The sequence below is a fragment of the Psittacula echo genome (assembly GCF_963264785.1).
Source record: "Psittacula echo genome assembly, chromosome: 25".
NCBI lineage: Eukaryota > Metazoa > Chordata > Aves > Psittaciformes > Psittacidae > Psittacula > Psittacula echo.
This window is the reverse complement of record NC_137760.1, coordinates 4,307,494-4,329,014: the sequence shown is the minus strand read 5'-3', so window position 1 is coordinate 4,329,014 and position 21,521 is coordinate 4,307,494. Positions and strand designations below refer to the sequence as shown.

Sequence of the window (21,521 nt, the reverse complement as noted above, 5' to 3'; positions counted from 1 at the left end):
GATACATCTGGTGCGAGCCTAGGTCATGGCTGACAGATTTTAATAGCGTTATAAACCTTAGTCTACGTTTACGGGAAACCACAGGAGTTCAAGTATTTTATTACTGCAAACACTATATACACATTGTTATTGTATACATGGATGTATATACAGAGGAAAAGGTTTCATTTTTGGCAATATTAGGGGGGATTTTACAGGCCGAGTTTGCACTCAGCGGCCAGCACAAAGGGAAAAAGCCGAGCTCTTTTCAGTACTTAGTTCTAGCAAGTTTGGGCACCTGGTTCTAAGTTGTGACCCATGCACAGCAGCATCACCCTGACCTCATCTTTCCTCACCAAGGGCTCAACCCAGTGCTCTTGAGATCCGAATTCAAAGCTGAGAGCATCCCATTTCCTCCAACCAAAACGTGGCCATGCCTTTTCGTACCTTGATTTTCACTACCACAACACGGTGGTATTAGTGGACGTTAGTACATGATTCTCATTTAGCGACTCATCATTACTCATTTTCAACCGTTAAATTTAGTGCTCCTACAGCACAGCTTAGTGTCAGTCAGCATAAAAGGATTCAAGTGCATTATTACACATCAATACACATATATACATGCATAAACATGTGCACAATATATTTATCTTCCTCTGAAAGAGTACGCTGACACCCGATTCCCCCTGTGCCGTCGTTGGGTACATGGACAATGTCTTCCAGTCCTTGCAAAGCCACTTTCAGTTACGTGGCCTGATCTCCTTGCTTTGAGAAGGGTAACGGGGTCACTTCAGCTCCTCACTGCACATCCCACCCAACTCCAGCATCCGGGCGCATCAAGGGGAACCCAAAGCAACTCTCAAGTGCTGAACTCCAGCAGTGACCGAGCTTCCAGCCCGGTGCCATTCCCAAAGCTGGGAATGGGGTTTGGGTGTTTTCAGTCCCTGGAGCTTTGGTAGAGGTATTTGAAGTGTTACATTCCTCGGTGCTGCATCTCATCCGCCTCACCCCGGGCCGCAGCGGGAAGGCTCGAGGGCCACTCCATGCACGCAGGGTAACTGCAATCTCAGCTCTCAGTGACCAGGTCAGCTCACGTCAAGGCCCCACAGAAGCCAAAAGCTATTTGGGAGGCAAAGGTGCGGGTCGAGAAGGGAAGTACTGTCCCTGAGGTAAACACTTGTGCTGCGACGGAGGCGGTCCCTGAGGTGCACACTGCTGCTGCTGCGGAGGTGGTGGCCTGCAAGAGGACACAGGAGCCATGGTGAGCCCCAGTGACTGCCCCCTAACTCATCCCCTGCCTGCACTGCATGGCCACAAGCTCAGCTTCCAGCTGAAGCCCCATTTCAAACATGCTGTGGTCAGATGCTGCTTTCCAGCACCTGAAAGCCCCAGGGAACCCAGTGTGTTAACACAGCATTCCTCCCAAAGACCCAGGTTTCCCACCAACACAAGCCCCATCCCCTGCCCTTTCTGGATACGCACGGTTTTCAGCACAGGCATTACATCTTAGAAGTAAAATGAAAAGGAAAGGAAAACTTTCTGTCCAAAGTTCCTGAGCAATGATCCTGTACTGAGCAATAACACTCCCCCATCAGCAGAATGACAGATTCCTGAGTGATCTCCTTTTAAACCAGGTATTGTGAGAGGTGCTTTATTCACCCGTACATGGGGCTAATCTGGCCCCACAAAAGCATTCTGAATCCTGTTAATCAAGATGTAGCTGTGACAGGGTGTGAAATGAATGCTGTGGGGAATAGCACTGCAGTTCCACAGTGTGAAACGAAGGAGAAGCTTCGTGCAGTAAAAGGTCAGTCCTGTGTGTGTACAGAATGTGATCAAACACCCCAGTGCTTACAGAGATGAAGACAATGACAGTATATACACATCAGTGCAAATAGCAGTAGTTATGTGCAATAACTCAGCCAACCTTGTCGGCAGCTTCTGTGGCTGTGGGGCCTGGTACTGCAGAGGCGGGTAGTAAGACTGGTGGTAAGCCTGCTGAGGGTGCTGGTTAACTGGGTAAGATGGGACAGGAAAGGTGTTTGGTTCCATATCCTATGAAGAAAACACAAGGAGAGCATTCACAGACCTGCACGTAGGGAACTGAAATACTTGTTCCATTAGTTAAGGGATATTTAAGACACTTCCTAGGGGGGGGAAAGTGACAAAGAGGAGATTGGTCCTACCATAGGGGTACTCCTTGGCGCATAGGGCATGCCGTGCGAGAAGCCTCGGTGGTGGTGGTGGTCTCTTGCCTCAGCTTCAGTCCAAGCAGGTGCTGACGGACGTGACCTGAAACCCAAGCGATGTGGAGCGTGTGAGCATGTAACCCTGACAGAATGACTCTGCAGGCCATGAAGCCAAGCACTGCGAACCTGCTGGATGGATTTGTACCATCTCAGCACGTATCAGATGTCAGGAAGATGATACTTGCCACAAACCTAATGAACAACGTAGCCCTTTCTCTGTTTAGGACCATGACAGAGTCATTTGCCCACTTTTATCAAAGATGGGACCTGACAGCACAAACCCCATCACCAATGGGTGACTTAATGGCAAAAAGAAAGTTCTCTGCTCCCCCAATTTAAGATGAATTGATCTTTTCTGTCACTGCCCGGGACAAGCTACAAGCATCGTTTGATGTGGGGGCCTCTGCCTGACATCTCAGGACTAGAACATGCCTGGAACAAGTGCCCACGGACTACTGCAGAAGGGCAGAGGAGAAGGAAAGAGGGAGATGTACGTACACGTGGCTGCGCAACATCGCTCTCCGACAGCACCGCTTCAGCCTGTCTCGTTTCACAAACGCCAGAGCAGCAGCTACAAGGAGTGGGAGGACCAGGAAGAAAAACACCAGGAGCCCGTTCCTCAGCGAGGAGTCTTTGTGGGAAGGGGACGAAACGACAGAGGAATAAAGAATTACACAGCATCGTAGCTGGACCCGTTGTAGCTGCGTTTGGTCCCACTTGTTCTCCAACTGGTTTCCATTTGTCATAGAAGAAAAAGCTAAAGACTCTAAGACGACTGCAAGATCTACGGCCAAATGGGTTAGTTTCTGATTATCTCCTCACATTTGGTCAGAGATGAAAGAACTGTGAGTGCTCTACTACCCTGGGCTAGACCAGCACATTGAATTACTAGATCAATACCTCATTCTTCTTCCACTACATTACTGTGAAGCTCAACTGAGAGAAAGAGAACTCCTGCCTTTTGGGCTGATCCTAAATCTTCCTCTTTTCCTACCGTTGTTTGCTGTAGGCAAAGAACTCAGGTTCTTAACAAGGTTGTATTAAAAGACCTTTCCCTTTTGCTGTCTGATGTCTTGAGGCATCTGTCCTTGCTCCACCGTGATTCTCCAGTCTGTTACTGCACCACCACAGCGCCTTTTCCCTCCACCCCTCTTCAGTACCTTAAGTTGGTTGGGGCAGGGACTATGTATGTATTTACTACACATTGTAAGCATGCTGTCTGCCCTCAAATAACAAACACTAATAAAACAGTGACTTCCCAACCAGCGTTGCCCCAGCCCACCTCTGCCAGATGAGTGCACATGCAACCATCTGCAGGTACCAGACCAGGGCAGCTACTCATCTCTGCCACCACTGCTGGAAGCAGCGCATCCTGATGGAGATGCACAGTCACACCCATGGATTTGAACCCACATCCCCAGCTATATCACATCTTTTGTTTGGATCTAAGAATGGAAAGGGCTACAATTTCCTGCTTGGAAACAGGGAGGTCCAAGAGGATTTTGGTCCAATGTGCCCAAAATCACCCGAGGGCAATGAAACCAGCCCAGTTTCTTTACACATCCCCAGCATCGCAGAGGAGAAGCGCAAGCCCTCGAGCCCACAACCTCAACTCGAATTGTTTGCAGATGACACCCAGTGAAGAGCCAACCACCGAGGCATCGCTCTGGAGCCATGGGGAGCCCTGTGCTCAGCCCACAACAGGCAGGGCCACGGCCCCAGAGCAGCCACGACCTTGACTTGCCAATGTAGGGCGGCCCACTGTTCACGCTCCCGCCGTAGCCTTTCACGTCGCAGTAAGGAGGGGCCCAGCCTGGTTCACAGTGACAGTTCCTGTTGTTATTGCACACCTGCATTCAAACAGCACAAACACCACAGTAAGGCTATGGAGGAACCCCCCCCTTTCCACCTGGTTAAACAGCACGCAGGAACCACGACCATCTGCTCTACCCGTCCCACACTGCTCAGTCCGGAGAACGTTAACCCACATCAATTCCACACAGCCCCTTGGCCAGACATCCCAGGCTTGCACATGACTGCATTGGGCAGGATGAGCTTCCAAAGATGAGCTATATCCCAATGGCTTAAAGACCTTGGCTTTCCCTTTTTTGTGTTCTTTTGTTGGAGGGATGCAGAGTTCCAAGTTACATTCGTAACACTGAACTGGGAATTCTTGCCTGGCAAATAAAATGCCATCTGAAGAGCTTTTGTCAAGGGTTTTTTCATGACTGTTATAGCTTCTCTCCCCCAGAGACATTTTATAGAGTGTTTTATAGGGAAACAAACCAGAACACTTGAGTTCCCATCCACCATTTAAAACCTTGCTCAGCTTACTCCAATTTGGTCCAACTTTGCTGTTAAAAGGCACTTTTGCCATGAACAGTACCAAAAAGCACCCTTTTACAGCAAAACCCACCCTCAAGAACCCCTACGTTTACCATCACGATTTCTCTCACATCAGTTACAGGCTTAAAGAGAGAATGACAGGACTTCCAAGGGCCGAAAAAGACCAGGATATGGACACTATTGATCAAGCACAACCACAGCGTGCCTGGCACTGTAAGAACCTCGTGTTCCTTGTAACAAAGAAGTCAGAGACCCTCATGGGGAACCCCAGTCAGTGACAGCAAAAGTCACAGGCTTTAGCCTTCACCAGTGGATTCCAACAAGCACAGAGGCTCCTTCTCTACTTACTCCATGTCCGTGGCACTGCTTCTCCACGTCACAGTCGTAGTTCAGAACAGAGGCACTCACACACTGGAAGTGTCTGCAGATCTGTGTGCACAAGATGAAGCAAGGCAGCATCTCACTGACCTGCCCCTCATCCCCCGCCTCCAGGCTCCATCAGCCACCCTGTGCTCACACGGCTAAACCCCAACTCCACAAACAGCCCTGGACTACAAAAGGCTTCTCAGCATGGGGTCTGAACTGCCACTGGGGCCTTTTGTCTCTGGCCTGAATGTAAAGGAGCAGCAATTAAACTGTGCTCAGTGAGGAGATGTGGAATGCGCATTCCTGTGCTGGGGCTAAGCCTCAAGGCTTTTCAATGCAGCTGGATTTTAATTGGAAGTCGTCCTGAAGGCATTGGCGTGCACTTGCTCTTCCCTCTCACAGAGCAAAGCTTTTGGCTCTCAGACTTCATTTCTGCTCATTCCATTCCCCATGCACACACAGTGCACTGCTGGGAACCGAGGGGCTCACTCTGCTTTGCAGTGACTGCAGGCATCAAGAAGTTAAGGGCCAGAAACACTCCCAAAACAACACAGCTGAAACCTGCATTCACATGAAACCCTTTGAATAACTACAGTAAGAAACCACTTTCTCATTGTTCATTACCTTCCCATTACCACATTTGGTGCCTTCATTCACCATTCCTGGGTCCGGGACATCGGAGCCTAGCTGGAAATCTACACCCCAGCACGTGGTGTCTCGAATGGGAGTTTGGATAATGGCAGGCTTAATTCCAAACACGGGCATGGTTTTCACGTTTTCACATTGCAGCTTCCCACACATGGCATTCCTACAACATCAACACAGCAATACTGTAGTAACACTTCAATCTGGGCCTAGAGAAAGATCATCAAGCATTAGAGATGATGTTTTCTTCCTACTGGAAGACACTACTTGAAAATCAAACTGAGGCCAAACACAACTGAGCTGAGCCTCATTTCAGGGCTGCAGGAGTATGATTTTATCCCTTCTTGCTGTTGGGATCTTTACATTAAAGATCCTTTCTCTGTACATGAACAGCTTTGGGTAAGAACAATCAGTGACAGGAGATGTGGAGCCCCACATCCAATGCATGGATCCCCTGAGGCTACAGAACACACATGGGAAACCACAGCACAAGCCCAAAAGCTTCAAACCCAGCTACAGAGCAAACATTCAAACTCATTCCAGCTCCTATGTGCAACAGTCAAGGGCAGACAATTTAAACCAGCAGTGAGCAAAGCCAACAAAGTGTGGAGGCTCCAAGTGCTAACAACAGCTTCAGAAAGGAGGGTAACGCACATCTGAGCTCTCTCACTGTGGTTTCAGATCGATGCACACATGTCAGCAAGGTGAGATGATGGGGTAACACATCTCTCCCCAAGGCACCTGCTAGAACAGCCCAAACTGATACTGCAGCATGCAAATAAGGGTTCTCAGCGATCAGTGAGGAACTTGTCGATGCACTGGGCTCAACTCACCAGCTGGAACATTTCTTGTAGTCATGACCATGGAAACCACAGTTGCCAAATCTGTCACCCTTGGAGTTCACTTCAGCAAAACAGATGTTGGGGGCTGCTTTGGCTTCTGCAAGCAGACAGAGGAACCAAGTTACACAAACATCTCCTATCATCATGTCTCCTTTACCCAGAGTAATTATGCTGCTACATGTGATTTCCACACAGCAGACAGCTTCAGAACCTGATCAAGACAATAAAGAGGTGAAAATGTCAGCACTACAAGGCTCCAAGAGACAGACAAATAGTCACTTAACATTGAGTCAATTATACCAGCTGATATTTCTTCATCAAAATATCAAATTTAGATGTTTTGTCTTCTTTACAGCCCTATACACTGCGCTAGGAGTGATGAGAGCAAGAAAATTACTACTTGAATCACCAGCACGGAGTTAAACGTAACAAAGGAATCATGTGTGAAGACTAAGCCATAAATGCCACTATTTCAAACCCTCTGCCAAAGCCAGCTGGTCTTAAAGGAAAACAAGTAAGTAGAGTTTAAATAAACTTAGTGTATTCTTTTAGCTACATCTCCTGTATCACTGTGCCCTTCCTTACTGGAGCCAAAGATATCCTGGCACTGCGCATCATAGTACTGGCAGACCCCGTTGTAGCAATAGGCTTCCTCATTGTGGCACGGGTGCCCGTTCTGCACAGTGAAGTCTGGCTGGCAGAACTGGGACGTGCCATTGCAGTACTCCGGGAGGTCACACTCGTTGCTACTCGCCCGACACTCGGTTCCTCCAGGAAGGAGCTAAAGAGAAAGGAGGAAGAGGAAGCGGCATCAGAAAACAGAAACCTTAGCTCAGTGCTGTGTACCCACACGACAGTTCCCTCTCAGATGCCCCGGCGAGGCCAATGCTCTCCTCTTCCCAAGCACTGAGCCTCTTACCTGGCAGTTTTTACAGCAGTCACCATAAGCACACACAGCACCGGATCGGAGCCTGCAAGTGCCTGGCTCGCAGCAAGGGTCACTTTCACATTCCTAAGAGCAGAAGTGCAGTGAGCATCAGGAAACCTCATCCTCCACCACACAGAGCCCCTCTCCAGCAAGGGGAGCCCTGGCAGCATCTGTAGGATGCCCAAGTTACCAACCTTTGGTGACCCACAGTCACACTCCTCCCCAGCATCCACCAGCTTGTTCCCACAGTATGGGACACTGTAGGTTTCGTCAGGCTTGGGAACATTGAGCAGGCAGCTTCCACCTTTGTTGAGAGTCAGCTTCTCGAAGTCTTCTGCACTGCAGCTGCTGAAGTTCCTCGATCCCCTGCAACAGAGAGCATGCACTTATCTCTACACTGAGCCAACCCCTAAGTGCTCCCTTACTCCATAGAACAAGGGTAACAATGGCTTCCCCCATGAGCTCCAAGCACAACATGCCTCTTTGCAAGAGTACTTTGAAGGCAAAAGCAGCCTGCAAGAACTAAGCACATGGGAAGGGGTGCTTCCACCAGGTACTTACGATGCTCCAGAGCTCATGATGCAACTGCTTGCTCCACAGTGACAGACGCGTTCATCGTCGTGGTTCATTCCCAGGTTATGTCCCAGCTCATGAGCCATAATTGATGCAAACATCTGTATACTGATCCTTCCAAACTGCACAACAGCAAAGCAGAAGGAAATGAGCGGGCAGCTTGTATTGAGATTACTTATGTGCCAAAAAAGACACTTGTGTCATTCTGTCTGCATCAGCAAAGAAGCCCTGTCCTGCGTTCACGAGTGCTGCACACTGAGAAGGGAAGCTGAACAAAGGATGCAAAAGGTAACAGGAAAGTGCCAGAAACAGCTGAGGACGACACAAAACCCCCCACTAACCCCTCCAGCTTTGTTATTAAAGACTCTGGAGTGCAAAACTCTTATCATGATCACTACAGATGTCTCACCACGTTAATGCCTCCTGCGTGGCTCTTGGAGCACACTGTTCCCACATAGGCCATTCCAGCTGTGCCACCAAACCCCTTCTTCCTGCAGGAATGGGGAGAAAAAGGAGCATGAATGTGCCAGTTCAGCCTCATGGCTCTTTATGCTTTTGAATTCAGACAAAAGCTTGCAGAGAAAGTTGGCATCTTCCCTCTAAATATGAAGAGCTGAAGGGTCCACCCTTAAAATCATTTGTTTTCCTTGGCTGTTCCCTGGCTTTTTATTCCTGCGAAACTCCACTGATTCCCTTCCTTGTCAACTTCCTCCTCATTACTCTCATTTCTACAGAGGGAAGCATCTCCCCTCTGCCCTTCGCCTGCTTCAAGCAGTGACTTCCTAAGGGCCACACTATCTACAGAGCAGGAAGTGCACAGGGGCACACGTCTTGGAAGGGCAGAGATGACAAGATAGGAAGCTCTGTGCTAGCTTAAGGCAGTGCAGACAGATCAATGTTCACGTCAAAGCTCAAACCACGCAGCCAGCTTCTGGGTACCAGCTGCAGAAACAGCCTTCTCTCCATCAAAATGCAGTGCTCTGCATCAGGTTTATGCCCATTTTCAAGTGGAAGCAGCCCTAGATGACAAGTCTAACCAGTGCACAACCTGATAAAGGATTATCTGAGCGGAAGCTTCATACAAGGCAACACACAAGGTTGCAGGACATGCGGGACAAGCAAAAAAGATAACTCTCAGGGAGGGCACTGGATTCAAGGACTACAGAAGCCTTCTGAAAAGCACTTACACTGACTTGGAAAGTTTTACCAAGTACCTCACCCACAGCAGATTGCACTGATTCTCTGCTATCGCTAGCACAGTACAGCTGAGCAGGCAGGAGGAGAAGGAGCTTCTCAGGAGCCATAGGGAAGGAACTGCCACTCACAGGACAAACTGGGCACTGTCATGTCTCCGGCGCAAAACAAGGTTCTTCTCTCGCCACTGGACAAAGTTTGCCAGCACATCCCCAGCTCCTCCATCTGTGCTGATGATGTTTTCATACTTCCAGATCTCTAAACCCACCAGTACAACGCGGATGTTCAGCATGATGTACATCTGGGGAAAGAAGAAAAGGAGAAATGTATCTGAAGACTTTCAGGTAAGAGCAGTGTCCGGTGTTCTATCGCTTACTGCAAGAATCGTCTTCTTCTGGTTGGGTTTGCTGGTTTGGAACACCATGGCTGGGTTTCCACCATGGTGCTCCTTTAGCACCACACTCAGGCTGAGTGCTCTCAGGCTCCAACATCAGAGCTGAGGGAACAGCTCTAGCTCCTGGCTTGACAAAACCCCCTCTTACATCCTCACCAAAGCAGTATCAGAACACTCTAAGGTCGAAGTTGACAGAAGGAAGCAGAGGTGCAGGGCTGATGCACACAGCATCACTTAACCCAGCTTTAACTTACACTGTCAAGGAAGTTTGCCAGCTGCACCATGTGTTCTCTTACTTCTGTTTCACTCTTCCCAAAATCTTCAAACTGCAAGACAAAGAAACTTGGTCACGAAGAGAAGAGATAAAGACAGAAGTTGAAATGGAACAAAGCATTTAAAGAGTAGTTAACGTGAAAACCACTCTGGCCTTGCTCACATGCCCTGTCAAGGCTGGTGAGGTGCTGGCACAGATTGCCCAAAGAAGTGAATGCTCCATCCCTGGCAGTGTTTAAGGCCAGGTTGGACAGAGCCTTGGGCAACATGGCTTAGTGTGCAGTGTCCCTGCCCATGACAGGGGCCTGGAACTGGATGACCTTAAGGTCCTTTCCAACCCTAACTATTCTGTGCTTCTATGCTAATCAAGACAGCAGCATCTTCATTGCTATTGCTCAACATGTCAGTATTGAAGAGAAGGCAGCAAAGGCAGGTGTTGCCATGTGTTTTCCTTACACTCCGAAATTCCTTGCTGATAGAAACTCTCCATGTCTGACAGCTCACTCTTTTCCTGAAGGCTACTGCACGGAGCATGCTGATACTCAGATTTAGGTTAGTGCACGTGCACAACCTTGGCTACAGTGTCAGTCTTTCCACAATCCATTTGGCAGTAATGAAAACAGAGGCATTTTCAAGCCAGCCCTTGGGGAGAAGGAAGGGGGAACAACACATGAGCTTTACCTTTTCTTTATCCACGACTATGAACAGCTCCACATATCTGGTTTGATGTAGGACTGCTCTCTTTGCCTGGGGAGAAGAGTTTGCAACAGCTTCAGTGTTAGTAATTCAAGTGCAAACCGAAAACATAACCCTGACATCATCAAACTTCACGTGATCCAGAGGGTGGCTCGAGGCACACCCAAAGCACAGCGTGCCAAGACTGTAACCAGAGCCACGAGGTGGAAGCCAATGCAATGACAGTTTCTTTGCAAGAGTTTCACCTTCAACTTTAGCAGCACAAAGATTTCCTGTCTCAAAAGCAAGGGATCTTTTTCCTTCCCACACAGGTTTCTTTGGAAAGAGAGGAGCTGAAAGACACTAACAAGCAAATGCCAACAACCTGGAAGTGAAACGTGATGGTGTTCATACTCAGGCTTCTACCAGAATCGTGTTTCTGTGCAGGCAGGCTTTAAACAACACAGGGCCCTCCACACCAAACTGTTCTCCTGATGGTTAGGAGCATGGAATAAACACCATAATATTCTCCTGGCTTCTGATGCACCACTTTGTTAATGAGCCTCTCCAATGAGGGCAGTGTTCCTGCCCTTAAAAGCCCCACAAAGCTCTGCCTGTGAATAATGCAAGCAGCCACTCGCCCCTCGCTGCTTTAGGCAGATGGAGAAAGAAACTGCAACTGCTTTGTTGAAGCAACCGAGTTTCCCAGCAGCGTAGGAAGGGCTCAGTCAGAAGCCTTTAGGTATGTGCTAAGCCCCAGGAAATCCGATAAGCTGCTTCCATACTCTGAGGTGAACACTCCAGAACTCATTACTGTGGAGAAAACAGTGCAGCACTTACTCGCAGCAGCTGAGTCATACTGGGATGGTGATTTTCCTCTATGCGCTCACTTCTGTGGTCTTCAGCAGTTACTCCACACATTGTGGGCTCTTTCTTCACGTTATCCAATCGATATAAAATATGTTTAGAGCCAGAAGAGGAATCCATGGGCTCAATCCCATAGGTGATGTTCCCCATCGTCACCAAGCCCCTGCAATATAACAGTGGATGAGAAATCCTTGTTAAGCACAGAGGATATTCACCCAGATTCTTACAGTAAAACACAGGAACGCTTATTCTTTGGTAACTAAAGGCATGCCTGTATCTCAGTCCTGGCAAACCAGTGGGCTTCATTTCAGGCCTGAGAGCAGTCAAATGTGAAGTGAACACACAGGTGTTCCACTCTCCAGCTCTGCACTGGGCACAGCTCTTTGAAGTGATCATCTGCACAACCCAGCACAAGCCAAATTTGTGTCACAGAACAAGCGATTAAACTGCATCAACCAACTTATTCAATGGCATTGCAAATACCAACTGAAATGGGGTTTGGGGCACAGAAGCTGCCCAAAGGCACCCACTGCTGAACCCCAGTTCAAACAGAGCGAGACCTTTGTTTCAGGCTCCGCAAATACACGAATCAAAAGACAAGAGAGGAGTTGTGCTACACCTGAGCCCCGAGCAAGTGCTGAGAGCGACCACAGAATCCAGGCTCCCCTCCACGTATCCCTGATAATGGCAGTGATCCTACACGGGAAAACAAGGAAAACATATCTCTCATTTTGTATACATGACTCCACGTTGGTGCTCAGTGTTCAAATCACCTTCAGTGAGGGTATAAAAAGAAAGAAAGCCTACCTGGACATCTGGATGCTCAGATTGCAACTTTCCCTCCTTGTTATAGGTATAAACGGTGAAATCTTTGGGCAGCAGTTCTCTGTAAGGAAAGGGGAGAAGGAATACTGGAGGAATTGCATGAAGTGACTCTAGCAAGATGATCCTAATCAAAAGCATCCCAAATAGCAGTTAAATAAAGAGACACTGAGAAGGAAATTAACAAAATTAACAAAGAAAATGGGAATTTCCACAGCAAAATCCAAGCTATCAGAATGCTGGAACCGGTCATGAAATCCAATCAACCACCTCACTCCAGCTCTGCAAAACAAGCATCAGAACCCATTAAACTGTGCTCATTTCATACAGGAAAAGAAATATTCACAGCCCTCAGCTTGCTGTGCCTGACTTCTCCTGCCCAGTTCCGGAAGGAAGTGCATTGGGAAAGTCTCCCACGATGAAGAGTGCTGGTCTGCAGTGGTGAACCCACTGAATTCCCATGTCTCTGAGGTCAGGGGCTTGGCAAGTGGCAGCTGCAGATCCCCAGGGGCTCGTGCAGTGAATGAGTTCTGTGTCTTTTGACAGTTTGAAGACAGAACTATTTAAGAGCCTGATAAAAGGGAACTTGCCGTTGCTGCAAGTAGCCCTAGCAAATTAAACTCAAGGCAGACAACATCTAGATTGTCTGTCAGTTATGGGTATTGCGGCCTCAGATACAGTCAGCTTCCTCATGGAGCATCCGTGTGCTACTGAGACAGGAAAAAAGAGAGCCCCGAAACAACAAACAAACCCCGTAAGAAAGTGAAAATATTGACTTGCAATCCAGCTCCGTTTGTTTCTCTTTAGATGCGAACGGAGAGACTCCAGCCCCCCATTCCCCAGATCCCTCTGAGCAAACGGCAGCTTCCTCCAGCGAAGGGGATCACCAGGGCTCAGGGCTTCCACACAATTCCTGGCTGCCAGCCGAGGCTGTGGGACTCAATCTGCTTTCACAGAGCTGGTGTGGAACTGTACTCCTCAAAGAGCCTCAAGGGTCAGGGCATGCTACCTGCCAGCTTGAAACGCAGACCCACAGATGGAGCTTAATACCTACAGAAAAGAAACTCATCACTTACTTGTTCTTTTCTAGATGAATCGTGTATTCTTTGCCCTCTATCTCAACAGCATAGGACACCTTGTCCTGTGTAGAAAACAACAGTTGCATTTTACTCATGTTAATGAGGAAAACGTTCTCTGAGATCAGAAAAAGCTTGGCAGAAAACACCCTGTGAGCTCCATTACCGCTACCACAGCGTTCAGAACACCACTGTCACCTTCTGTAGCTCGGGGCCAGGCTGTGCTGCTGACCCTAGGTACAGCTGCAGTTGCTGGAGGTGCAGCTACTAAAATCAGGGTTATAGAAACTCCTTTCAAATACCCCAGTCAAGAACGTGCACAAGTCACAGGTTCAGGTCTCCCATTTGAAGTGGACTTCCCAGGAGAATAAGGCGCAAGGAAGAGACATCATTATAAATCCCTCGATCCTGCTGTCACACCAGCACTGGTCCCTTGTCTCCCCTGATATCCAGCACACAAAAGAATCATACACCAGAACTACCAGGTATTGAGCTAGCTGCACCCAGACAAGGAAAAGCCACATGTGGGTGAGCCTGAAACCTAGTTTGTTATTATCCCTACCTCCGGAACCTGGCATCCCTTCCTGTGTAACTGGGGAAAAGTCACATGAAGGAAGGAGCTGTTCCAAAATAGCTTTGTGGTTTTCTCACTCCTTGTTTTTAAGACTTCCATAGAAAAAACTTTCGTTACAGCTGGAAAAGGACAACACAGTTCTATTACTGAACACCTGCAGTGAGCCAGGACCCCCACAGCCTTGTGTTAGGCAAAAGCTGCACACAGCAACCAGGGTCCTGATGTGTCCTTTTGTAAGGATGGAGACTTGTTTGCTGCTAGATGCGCCCAACAGGGTTTTGTGAGAATCCAGGGCAGTTCTGGGGGGGACATGAGGATGTAGATGCTAAACTGAAGGCATTTTTAAGGTACCTGTACAGAGGAGACGTTGAAAGCCTCTCGCCGTTCTCTTCCTAACCTCTGTGGGATTACAACTTCATAGGAAGACAACAGAGAAACCTGCTGGAAACCTGGAAAGCAGAAGAGAAACACACTGGCTGAAGAAACAAGGAAGGCAAGGCACAAGGAAGAAAATGCTGTTTCTCCCCTGTGAGGGTGTTGAGGAGCTGGCACAGGGTGCCCAGAGAAGCTGTGGCTGCCCCATCCCTGGCAGTGTTCAAGGCCAGGTTGGACACAGGGGCTTGGAGCAAGCTGCTCCAGTGGAAGGGGTCCTTGCCCGTGGCAGGGGTTGGAGCTGGGTGAGCTTTAAGGTCCCTTCGACTCAAACCAGGCTGGGATTCAGACCCAAACTGAAAAAGCCACAGACCTTGATGCTCGCAGAGCAAAGGATGCTTGGATTTGCCTTGTAAATTCACTTTTCCAAGTGAAAGCTTCACATTCCAGTTACTGTCTCCCAAGTGTCCCTAGCACCCACCATCCCTTTCCATCAGCAGGAATCAGAGCATTTACCAAAGCAGGTCAGCACAGAGAACTTGCTCAAGGACACACAGACAGACGTTGTCAAACCAGGCATCCTGTGCGGGGAAGCTGCAGAACCAGCCCCACACCAGCCCCTCTGGATCCGGCCCAAAGCCCGGCTCAGCATCACACCCTCGTCCATCACAGCCAAAGCCTCACACTGGGCCATGCTACTCATTATGTTCTTAGAGAGCTCTTCAGGACCTTACTAAATCAAGTGGGACGCACGCAGCCTTTGCAGATCACTTTATAAATGATTTGCATGTGCACCACCAGGGAGATGCTCCGAAGCAAACACAAGCTTGGTCCAAGTTTCCTTTATAAGGCAGCAGTTGCTGCAAGCAACTGTCTCAATGTGTAACCCATAATAAACTGCACATGTCAATGACTTTTCCCATCAATGGCTGTTGCCTGGCTTCCTGGGAAGCAGGAGCTCGGTTCAGGGACTGCAGGCGGGATTGAGAGCAATGGTTTTAATAGCTCGTGGCGATGGAATCAGTGAGCTCATCAGAACAGCCTGAGCTTCTGACCTGAAGGGAGGGGGAAGGGAACAGTTATCCTCCTTGTCAGCCTCCAGAAACAAGCACCATGCATTAGGGGTCAGTGAGAGGGTGCTGAGCTTCTGAGAGCCTCCAAAAGCTCTCAGAGATACTGATGAGATACTGATGCACTGAGATAGTGCATTAGGAAAACCAGCCACTTCCCCACTGATATCCCCCAAGAGCAAGCGCAAGCAGTCAGATGGCTCTCAACTTCTCCCCCATCCCATGTACATCCATTTGGAGATCACGGATGCATCGCAGTGCGCCTGCTTTCAATGCAGCAGTTGTGCAGGGGTAACCCAGCACAATCACTGCAGAAGCTTCATTAATTCCAGTGATTGCTGGGAAGAAAAAGGTATTAAAGCCGAGATAAGCTTCCTGAAAACAGTTCCGAGGCTACAGAAAGCCCATGTCAACACCTCCTTGGCCTGACAACCGGGGTGGGCAGGGCTGCTTCCTTCCCTGGATGAGCCATCGAAAGCACAGGCTCAGCAAACAGCCTCCTGACATTTGTCACTTCCAATGACACGTTCCACCCGCAGCCAGCCTGCACGTCGCTGCTCCGCACTCGTTCCCAACAAGAAGCACCTTTGTGAGCAGGGATGCGACGTTGGAATTGCGGAGGCTCTGAGGCCACAGGCTGCAGAAGCAGGGGTGGCTCGTGGAGGTGCTCGGAAAGCAGCGCGCTTCCCAAAAAGCAGCTTGGAAGCATGAGACAAAGGAGTGAATCACCCGATGGAATGAGCAGGACTGGGAGGGATTTCTGGGAAGGGTGCAACACTGCGAGGCTTCCTCTTGGAGGAACAGCCCCAAGAGTGCAGCTTTCAACCATGGAATAGTCCCTGCCCTCTGCTTTCTTTCCTTCCCTGCACTACCCCCAGTGTGCAGGGAATTGTGCCCTTCACTGTGGGCACAATGCAGAGGAGGAGGAGGAGGGTGTGCTGGTCTTGATGAACAAAGTGCTTCCTATCACAAGCTAAGACGTAAGGGTAGGAAGGCACCACCTCGCTTCCCAATGCAACTAAAAGGAGAGGAGCAGCCACACGTTACAAGTTCAAACTTACTGCAAACAGCTCTGCTTTTAACTGCCGCATCTCTTCCCTCTGCTGGCATCCTCCCTTCCCTCGTGTTTCAGAACATGATCAAACTGAGCACCAGCCCCTGATGTACAAAGGGGTTCTTGTTCTGTGGGGTTCTTGCAGGCTGGAAGAGCAGCACCCCCAGGACACCAGCACCGTTCCTGCAGGGATCAACACCCACCAGCCCTCCCTTTCTCAAGAGCCCCTTTCCGTGCTGACTGCCCCACACAACGTTTCACGCATCACCAGCAGCGCTCAAAGAGGGCTCTGGGCTCGTTCATCAGAAATCCAATGAAAGGGACAAGTGCAACAAAGCAGAAATGAGAACATGCAAGAGACAACCCTGCTCCTAAAGCTTCCGCCCCCCCCGCCAAAGGTTGGTTAGGAAGGGACAGCCCTTTCTCCTACCAAGAAACACATGTGGAGATACAGCCCTAAGCCAGCAGCCCAGTCCCAGCTCGCACCCAACGCTCCTGTTAGTGGCTGACACATTCAGACCTTCCCTCACCCCGGGAATTGAGACACACTCGGCCTGACCCAATTAGCACAGGCGGAATTCCCACCAGGACAAGGCCATTTGCAGCTATCACAGCACTGTAGGGAGATGCTGGGCTCCAGCGTGATGGGAAGGCATCAGCAGATGTGTTCCTGCAACCACATCCCTGTTAACAACGCTACCTGCCAGGCAGGACAGTTATTATCCATAGGAATTCATCTGGATATTTCAGGCCAAAGCAGAGGTGGTTTAATTCACAGCAGTTAAGGGAAGGCAGAAGTGACAGCAAAAAGCCAACCTGGACGGATACTCGGCTGTTGTCCACATAAGATGTTTGAAGATGCTCACATTCTCTTTTCCTACACGGTTTTTTGGAGCTTCTTTTTCACCTCTTTGGAGAAGCTTCACTGCAATACCATAAGCATGGTCCTCAAACACAGCAATCTGCAACAGATTCTGCAGGACTTGTACTTGGGCACCTCCTGCCACTGGCCAAAGCTGATCAGAGCTGCACTTCGCATCCCCACCACAAATGTGCTTCTTATCCTTCATTCCTGGGTCTAACAATACTGGAGACAGGACTTCCAAGGAGAAAAACACAATTACATCCACTATATTTATCTTGTCCCATTAAAGACTGACTTTAATTACCAAGTATTGGAGGCAACTGGGAAGATGTGACTCATCTTCCCTTCCCCGCCCCAAATCCACAGCAGGAATTTGGTGCACGTTCCGTGGCGTGCAGGGGCTCGAAAACCATCGGAACATGTCAAGGCCATTCCAGCTCTCCAGATGCTGAGATAAGCTGCTACAGGATTCACTCCATCACAGGTAAGGTCTACATGCAGCAGAGATCAAGCTGCATCTCCCATCTCCATACACCTCGGCAGATCATCGTCTCAGCTGCAGAAGGGCAAAAAGCCCTTCCCACATGGAGCAGGGTTGGATTCATGGAGACAAGGCAGTGCCTGTGCAGCTCCACCTGGGCTCTGACCACCCCTCTGGATCCCCCACAAGTGATACTGGAGAGCATCACCCTGTACAACAAGCAAACGCTCTGATGCTGCCCCAATTCACCTACCAGTGAGCAGCAGTGATTTTAACCTCTCATTAGCCACATGCGTCTGAGTCAAAGATGCACGTTGCTAAAGCATTAAATACACAAACTCATTAAATTAAGCACTGTTATAATCAATTACAGTTAATAGCTGAGGTCAGCTCACCAGTCATTTGACACTTAGGCAGCAGGCTGCTCACTGGAAGAGCTGCCAAAGGTTTTACACAGCCACCCTTGCGTCCCAGGATCTCCAACAAGTATCCTGATGTCCAATGGATTTCCTTGGTGCTTTAAGCGAAACCCAGTGTTTGATATTTCCTTATGGAACCCATTTCTTTGACATTCACATTGGGCTCTACTGGCTCTACTTCCCAGTCAGACCGAAAGGGGATCCAAACCAGGACAGAGCAGTCCAGGGAGACCTCATCAGTACCAAGGTTCACGTGTGCTGTGCGCTCATGCATCTCCCCAGGTTAATCTTTCTTCCCTAGCAGACAGCAGGGCTGATTCACTTGTTTAACCTACTCTAACACTCATTTCCTCTTCTAACACGCTCCTGCACCCCAGTTTTCACCCTCTTGCAATTAATCCCCCTCAGCAGAACACTTTGTACCAGTCCTTCCAAAGCCACATCCTTCTCTCGTGTGCCCACACGACTGGGGTTGGTTAAGTCTTCAGATCAAGCGGGTCTCCTTGTGTCACAGGGCCTTTTTGAAGGTGGGAAAAGGTGAGCAACAGTCACAGCAAGAGAAGCAAACTCACCTACTTTGAGTTACTGCTCCCCTGGAATACTGGTTTAACGCTAAAGCTGGCAAGAGCAGCTCATGCAACTTCTGTTGGTTAATGAGGATACTGTGCTCTTCCACAGCAATATTGCCTAGAAAATCCTTACCTCCCTCCTGCTGGAATCCTGACCCATGCTGTCAGAGTTTCCTGTCTAGACTCTATTCCTTCTGCCCCTTCTAAAGCCAGCCTAATGTGTCTGTGAGACAACAGCTACTCCTGTTCCACAATGACAACTACGGCTGCTGCTCTCTGGTGGGTCACAGCACCCTCATCACCTCGGAACCTTCTTCCATGGAGACACAGAGCAAAGCCACGTTACCCTCTGTGGTGCAAGACAATTCATCTCCGCCCCGGCAGGTGGATCCCACACCCGTGACAGCCTGGCCTATGGAGAGCAGCCCCTTGGCCTCGGAGCCCACTCACTTCCTCCACATCCCCTGGGCTGCGTGGGTCTCAGCTGGGATCGCGCAGCAGAGGTTATGGGAACGCTGCTCTTCAGAGGCAACGGCCACCAAAGGAAAGCGCACAACCCAAACCCAGCCACGGAACGGAGCAAATCACCTTCTTTTTGTCATCATTACTTTTAGCTTGAGAAACGGGAACAACCAAAACACGCAACTGCAACTACAACTTCCTTCTGAAAGCAGAGCACTGCAAGGGGCAGCATCAGCTCCCCTTCTCTTTAGGCTTCACTCGGAAGAACCAAGCACAAACCCTGCTGAATGAGCATCCCAGGTTGGGTGAGGCAGAGCCGTGCTCTCCATGATCTGAACCACGGGATCAGTCAAACACTGAAACTCAGACCAAGGGTACAGACACTAAGAATTCCTTAAAGAACTGCTAAAGCACAGCTGGGCCATCCTGGGGCTGTGTGGTACCCAATGGCAAGGCAGAGATGAGCGGCAAAGCCACAGGGCAATGCCAGGCGGTTTCCAGATGAGTTTATCCAGCCAAATGCCTCCTATGGACACACTATCACACAAATCCCTTGCGGCTACACATCCCTGGATGATTATGTTCATTCAGGAATTCTCCATTAATAGCCGCGGGTAATGCCCCATTTCTGCCGCATATCCCTGTTTATTGAGGAGTGTCCCAAGCACTCCCATGCCAGCCCGAAAGCTGGAAGTTCCTGCCTAAACTGAGGCAGTCGACTCGTTTCTCCCCTCTCCTTCACGCTGAGACCTGAGACAAAGGGGTTTCACTGCAGAATTAGCTGGGTCAGAGACTTCGGAAGGCAGCAGAAACACTGCCCATCCTCAGGGACCTGCATTTCCTCCCACCCCCAGGTAGGAACCGGACCATCACTCCTCAAAACGCTGACCAAAGCAGCAGGAGCGCGAGCATCCAGCATCCTGCAGACAGGTCATTGAAGTCTTCGCTCCTCGGAGCTCTATCGAAGCCCTTCTCCACCAACACGGGAGAGACACCCACCACAAGAGCACCCTTGCTCAGCATAAAGCATCAGCGATGGCTTTAGAGATCCCTCCCTTCGGAAGCCTGATCTAAAACTATGCATTAACGGTGAACACACAAGTTCAACGCATCCCTTCAGGAGGGGGAAAACAACAAGAGGAGACATTTCTGCCTATTACATATATATAACATCAGATTTGGCACCAGAAAAGCCCATAAACGGAACGCTTTCAATACATAAACAGCCCATACAGACAGCACAGCACCAACTTGCTAAGAGCCCACAAAGCCGGGTGCCCCTTCACTGCCATGCAGGCAATGCCCTGGCTCCACAACGACCCAAGCCGGGGCAGAACCACGTCTATGCGGCCCCGCTGCCCTCTCTCCCCTCCGCAGCATCTCCGACCCGCCCCACAGCACCGCGGCCCTTCGGACACCCGTGCCCCCACCAGCGCTGCCCCACACGGCGGGCCCCGAGCCCCGGGCAGGACTGAAGGGATCTCCCCCCGACCCCAGCTTCCAGCCCCGAGGAAGGGCCGGGGGCTACCGGATCCCCTCGGCGGGGCCCCAGGGGGGAGAAGGAGAGGCCCGATCGCCAGCGCGGCCGGGCCGAGGGGAGGTTGCGAGGTGCCGGAGCAGGCCCCGGCGCACTCACCCGCGCGGTCCGGCTGCCCGGGCGCGGCCAGCAGCAGGAGGCAGAGGCAGCTCCGCGCCGCCCGGGCCCGGGCCCAGGCCCAGACCCAGGCCCGAGCCCCGGCCATGGAGCTCCGCGTCCGCATCGCCGCCCCCCCCACACACCCCCGGCTGGGGCGCTGGGTCCGGCCGGCGGCCCGCGGCCTTATGGAGCCGGGCCAAGGTCTGCGCCGCACCGCCCCGGGGCGGGGCCGCTCCGCTCCGCCCGCGGGAGCAGCGGGGGGCGCGGCGGGGAAGGGGCCGCTCCGGTGGCCGAGCCGAAGGGCAGCGGCCTCGCGGGGCCGGGGCTGAGCCTGGGCCGGCTGCGGTCCAAAGAGCGCCAGCGACGGCTCCCGAGGGATGGAGCCTGCGGAAACCCGTCCTTAACCTCCGCCTATGTAAGCTAAACAACCGATATATCCCACACCAACTACTTAAAACTCATTTAAACTAAATAACACCTCTCAACAACGACCCAGTCCCGAAGCTGAACGGGGACGCAGACACAACGCCTCTTTCTTTGGCTTTTCCTCCTCCAAACCCGACGTTACTTCGGAAGCACGGGGTTATTCGCTCCACTCCCATCTCCAGGGAATGCTGAACAAGCGCCTTGGGCTCCAACAACGCTGGGGAACGGTGGTTTTAAACAGCCAAGGGTCACGTCCCCCCTCCAACCTCAACCCCGCATCCTCTCCGCCTACCACGTGTATGGGGTTTGCTGACAAGCACCATAAATAAGACAGGGGAAGGGGTTTGGATGCAGTCAGGAC

The 21,521-nt window shown here is 50.4% G+C and overlaps 1 protein-coding gene across 1 annotated transcript; it reads right to left on the bottom strand.

Annotated features, from left to right (window-relative positions):
• Positions 1-89: 89 nt before the first annotated feature.
• ADAM9 (ADAM metallopeptidase domain 9) lies at positions 90-20,856 on the bottom strand. The gene is made up of 22 exons (XM_080634466.1): positions 20,735-20,856; positions 14,158-14,255; positions 13,233-13,297; positions 12,142-12,220; positions 11,954-12,030; positions 11,308-11,497; positions 10,474-10,539; positions 9,774-9,845; positions 9,257-9,426; positions 8,341-8,422; positions 7,920-8,053; positions 7,553-7,724; positions 7,350-7,442; positions 7,016-7,211; positions 6,422-6,527; positions 5,568-5,751; positions 4,926-5,006; positions 3,976-4,081; positions 2,730-2,862; positions 2,169-2,274; positions 1,910-2,037; positions 90-1,219 (listed from the first exon to the last, which is right to left on the bottom strand). The coding sequence occupies exons 1-22, from the start codon at positions 20,838-20,840 to the stop codon at positions 1,102-1,104; spliced, it is 2,562 nt and encodes an 853-aa protein (XP_080490592.1). The 5' UTR covers positions 20,841-20,856; the 3' UTR covers positions 90-1,101.
• Between the last annotated feature and the right edge of the window lie 665 nt (positions 20,857-21,521).